The sequence below is a fragment of the Mercurialis annua genome, linkage group LG7, assembly GCF_937616625.2.
Source record: "Mercurialis annua linkage group LG7, ddMerAnnu1.2, whole genome shotgun sequence".
In the NCBI taxonomy this organism is placed as follows: domain Eukaryota; kingdom Viridiplantae; phylum Streptophyta; class Magnoliopsida; order Malpighiales; family Euphorbiaceae; genus Mercurialis; species Mercurialis annua.
This window is the reverse complement of record NC_065576.1, coordinates 37,269,501-37,274,917: the sequence shown is the minus strand read 5'-3', so window position 1 is coordinate 37,274,917 and position 5,417 is coordinate 37,269,501. Positions and strand designations below refer to the sequence as shown.

Genomic DNA, 5,417 nt, shown 5'->3' with positions numbered 1-5,417 from the left:
ACTTGAATTCGGGTTATGTCACTTGGATTAGGGTTACGTCATTCAAATCATGTTTACCTCATCTAGAATCACCCCGGTTAAAGCATCAGTACCTAAAGTTACCCATTAATAAATTCAAAGGTTTGAGCAAGGTAAAAATCTCGCGAACAATTCCAATATGATAAAATCATAAAAGACCCAACTCAAAATTAAATTTTTGACAAAGATTTATTGAAACAGGAAGTAGATCTATAATAATTAGTAGTTTGGGCGGAGAGAAGATGATTTTCCGGCTAGCCGAAAAGATCATCTTCTTCCATCCTCAAAAAGATAAGTGAATGGAAGTTTTCTAAAGAGAAGTGAGAGCCTAAATATTAGAGAGAGAATGGTTGTGAAGGCTCTGATTCCGTTTTTAATGGTTTGTTTGTTATGAAATAAGAAACATCCATGTGTCATTAGTGAATTAATTGTGGAGAAGAAAAAACAAATCGAGTGAATTATCAGTTATTTTGATCTCCTGTCGGTGTTGATGTCACGGGGATGCTGTCCCCATTTTATATATATTTATTGATTTTTTTTTTAACAAAGGCTAAAATTTCCATTAATAATAACAAAAATTACATGAACGGTTTCTCAGCATACTGAGTCAACTATTCCAGAAAAGATGATGAGAGCTGTAAAAATACAGTCATCGACTAGGGCTAAACTAACCACCAAGGGTCACCCAAATTTGTAAACTAAAACTAGATCTAATAATAAAATCTAGATTTATTGAACGTTCTAAAGAAGTCTAACTTCGGATGCACGACTGATCACATCTTCTGTGATACATCTGTTCTCTTGAAAATTAAAAACATCATCGATATTGACGCAAAACATACCTGTACTTGATGAAATCCGTCGTAAGATGCTGCCTATAATTGTTTCAGAGATCCAAGTCGTTTGCACCGCAAAAAACAATTTCATCTCTAATGATGAAAAAAACTACTCTTAATTTCGATTAGATTAGATCTAATCTCAATTAAAAGACTATGGTAGAAAATAATTTCTAGATCTAGACCAAAATTGGCCAAGAAAGAAACTTTATTCGAAAACTAAAGATAAAAACGATGAAAAAACTAAATTTGAGAGATTGGTGAGGTGATTTTTGGCCAAAAATGGCCAAAAACCACCCCCAAATGAACAAGAAGAAGAAAATTTATTAGGGTTAGAGTTTGAGATATTTTTCAAAAGAGAGAGACGGCTAGTATACTATTTTGTAAAAAGGCATTCTTTTATATATTTATTGATTAACATTTCAAATTTGGAATTGTTTATGGTTTTGATGATTTTTTTGTTGTTGTTTACTTAATTTAAAACTCATTTACTCGATTGAAAAAACTTGACGGCCAAATTTTTCTCCCATCTTTGTGGAGTTTTTCTCTCTCCTATTCTAGGGTTTCCTAGAGTTAGGGTTTTATCTCTTCATTCTGAAGGTTCTCTTCGGATTATTTCCGATTACTTTTTACGTCTTTGTACGGTTGTCTTTAGGGCGGAGGGGTGGAGGTCTAGTTTTATGGACGAAGGGCTAGCAGAAGCGTGTGCCCAATTGCGTTTAACTGAGGAAGAACAAATTGCCGTTAACCTCGAAGATGTGGTGGATGAGGTGGTTGAGGAGAGGTCAGAATTCTGTGTTGTTGGGAGGTTACTTACGCAGAAACCCTATAGTTTAAATCATATGAAAAACGCACTTGTCAGTGCATGGAGGCTATCGAAGGGCTTCAATATTAGAGATGTTGGAGATAATTTATTCATATGTGAGTTTTTCTCTAGAATTGACAGAGCGAGGATTCTAAGAGAAGGACCGTGGCACTTTGATAAACAATTAATTTTGTTGGAACCAGTCAAAGGCAATATGCAGCCTAATAATCTATTATTGAATGGGTGCCCAATTTGGGTTCGAATTTATGATTTGCCCCTTAACTGTCGTGGGAAAGCAGCAGTGGAGAAAATTGGATCGAAAATTGGCAAAGTAGAGGACAGGGATGATGATCATGGTGGAGAATGGAATCGATATAGCAGAATTCGGGTGATGATAGACACTAATAAACCCCTTATGCGAGGTATGACTGCCATTAATCCACTTGGGGAGAAGGTTTGGATTTCATTCAAATATGAGCGTATCCATAATTTCTGTTATTGGTGCGGTATGTTGGATCATATAGAGGCTGAGTGTGAAGTTAAACCGGAGCAGACGGAAGTCTCGGAATGGCCGTACGGTCCTACACTGCGTGCAACGCCTAGGAGAAGGAAAATGATGGGGGAGTAGACCACATATGGGGGCAGGAGGCAGGAGCTGGGAGACCCAATCGAGGACCACACCATCAAATGATAATATACATAATGGGGTGCGTCGTAATCTATTTGGGGAAGATGAAGGAAGAGCAGTGAGGGAAGAAGATAACGTTGGTGAGGTGCAATCTTTGCATGGGGCCGTAGCAGTGAGGGAAGAAGATACCATTGGTGAGGTGCAAACCTTGCATGGGGTAGCTGTTCATGCTTCTCAGACAGGAGACGTGGGTGCTGATAGTGTTGAGGGGTTGGTGGAGGTCAATGTGTGCATGGGACAGATTGAGGGCATGGGAAAGCACGGTGCTGCGAAGAAAGGATATACAGACAAGGGCAGTAATAGTAAGAAGAAAACGTGGAATAGAATTTCGAACAGAAAGGGAGAGAAGGGAAGTACAAGTGGTGAGGTGTTGGTGGTTTCAACCAAACGAAATTACTCAACGATCCAGGAGAAGGTAGAGCTGAATAATCTTTTCTCAAAGAGGGTTAGAGATGGATTATCAGACAAGTTTGGTAATATCGAGATATCGGCGGAGACTGCGGAGCAGTCTCGCCGGAAGCAATGAAAATACTGAGTTGGAACCTCCAAGGTGTGGGGAATCCTTGGACGGTACGTGCGCTTAAGTTCCTTGTTCAAAATAATTCCCCTGATATTTTTTTCTTGATGGAAACTAAACTTAACCGAGGTGAGTTTGGTACCATTTGTAGAAGTTTTGTTGCTTTTAATTCTGTTATTTCTGATGCTAATGGAAGGCGAGGTGGTTTAGCGCTTTTCTGGAATAAGAATCTGGATGTTACGATTAATGATGTTTCGGAAAATCATATTGCGTTCACAGCTATGAATAATAGCCTGGATACGCAATGGAAGGGGGTAGGGGTGTATGGGTGGCCGGAAGGAGGCAATAAGCATCTTACTTGTGATCTTTTGAAAAGGGTCTGTGCGGATAGAAGCTGTCCTTTGGTGGTATTCGGTGACTTTAATCTGTTTTTGTATAACTATGAAAAGAGAGGAGGTCGTATTAGGAATCAAAGGGAGCTTGATGATTTTCAGGCTACTATTGATGATTATGGGGTTGCGGATTTAGGCTATGATGGCCATGATTTTACTTGGACAAATAGGCGAGCGGGAGAGCATCTTATTCAAGCGCGGTTGGATCGGTTTTTTGCCAATGCTAAATGGCAGGAGACATTTGTAGATTGGACTGTCTACCATCTTGTGAGATATCATTCGGACCACTGCCCCATTTTGTTAAGTACGAAGGAAGAGAGGCAACAATTTTCGACAAGACCATTTAGGTTTGAACCTATGTGGATGCGTCATGAAAGCTTTGAGAATTGCGTAGTAGAGGCGTGGGGAAGTGAAGGTAGCAGAGGGCACATTATGGACAGAGTTCGCGGGTGTGGGTGTAGCATGAAGGAGTGGGCTTTTTACAACATTGGCAGTGTTTGAAAACAGATCAAAAAGCAAGCTGAAAAGCTGAAAGTGCTTCAAGCTAGTGATGGAGAAGATGGGCAGTATGACGACGCAGCAGTGATTCAGGCTTAATTAGACGAGCTCCTTCTTAGGGAGGAAATGTTGTGGAAACAAAGGTCGCGAGCGGATTGGCTTCATAGTGGGGATAAGAATACTCAATTCTTTCACCAAAAAGCTTCCAATAGGCGAAAGAATAATTCGATACTTCGAATTAAGGATGAGAGGGATGTCTGGCAGGTTGGGGAAGGAGTTAATCGGGTTGCTATTTCCTATTTTCAGCAGTTGTTCCGCACGTCTGAGCCATCAGACCAAGAGGAAGTGCTAGATTGCATCACGTCGCAGATTTCTCACGAGCAGGGCGTTGATATGAGCAGACCTGTCACGTCGGATGAGATTACTCAGGTAATTAAACAAATGGGTCAAACAAAAGCCCCGGGCCCTGATGGCATGTCGGCTTTGTTCTATAGTTCGTATTGGAAAATTGTGGGGAATGATGTGATAACTTGTGTTAAAAAAAATTTTGAGGATGGAGTTATGCCTGATACCATGAATCATACCAATATTGTGTTAATTCCTAAAGTGGCAAAAGCAACGACGATGAAAGACTTTAGACCTATTAGCCTGTGCAATGTTATTTACAAGATTATTTCAAAGTTGTTGGCAAATAGATTGAAACGAGTTCTGTCAACTGTTATTGATGAGTCGCAGAGTGCGTTTGTGCCAGGTCGTCTTATTACTGATAATGCTTTGGTTGCTTTTGAAATGTTTCACTCTATGGCGAAGAGGTCAAAGAGTAAACGGGGGTCGGTGGCAATCAAATTAGATATGAGTAAAGCGTACGATCGAGTGGAGTGGTCGTTTGTTGAGGGAGTTATGAGAAAGATGAAGTTTCCCTGTCACTTCATTCGGTTAATTATGAGCTGTATTGAGACAGTTTCGTTTTCAGTTATGGTTAATGGGAGGCCTCATGGATGTATTGTTCCTCAGCGTGGTTTGCGTCAGGGAGATCCCATTTCTCCTTATCTCTTTTTGTTGTGTATGGAAGGCTTCTCGGCGATGCTCAGAAAGGGGGAGGTTGACGGCTGTTTGACAGGGGGGAAGGTATGTAGAGGGGGTCCTTCTATAAATCACCTCTTTTTCGCAGACGACAGCATTTTATTCGCTAAGGCTAGTATTAGCGAAATCCGATATATCAAAAGGGTGATCAATTTGTTTGAAAGAGCATCGGGTCAAATGGTGAATTTTGACAAGTCAGAGATGTTTTTTAGCTCGGGCACGCTTCGGCGCCATCGGATAGCAATTGGGGATATTCTAGAGGTGCGGGAAGTTGGGTACTTTCAGAAGTATCTTGGAATGCCCACTTTAATTGGTCGAGCTAGAAAACCGATATTTGCTTTTCTTCAGGATAGACTCCATAAGCGGATGGATGGGTGGAAGGAGAAGTATTTGTCTAAAGCCGGGAGAGAAGTTTTGATTAAATCCATTGTCCAATCTATTCCCACCTACATTATGAGCTGCTTTGCGTTGCCCGTCTCTTTCTGTAATGATATGCAGAGATCGACTGCGAGGTTTTACTGGAGTGGATCGGAGAACAAAAGGAAAATATCGTGGATTAGTTGGGACAAGATTTGCAAAG

General features: G+C 40.7%; 1 protein-coding gene across 1 annotated transcript; it reads left to right on the top strand.

The window, feature by feature from the left end:
• The first annotated feature begins 2,869 nt into the window (after nucleotides 1-2,869).
• On the top strand, nucleotides 2,870-3,757 carry LOC126657130 (uncharacterized). Its single transcript, XM_050351765.1, has one exon. The coding sequence runs from the start codon at nucleotides 2,870-2,872 to the stop codon at nucleotides 3,755-3,757; it is 888 nt and encodes a 295-aa protein (XP_050207722.1).
• The last annotated feature ends 1,660 nt before the right edge of the window (nucleotides 3,758-5,417 follow it).

Excerpts from the sequence above, each read along its gene's own strand:
- LOC126657130 (XM_050351765.1), top strand. The coding sequence starts at position 2,870 with ATGAAAATACTGAGTTGGAACCTCCAAGGTGTGGGGAATCCTTGGACG.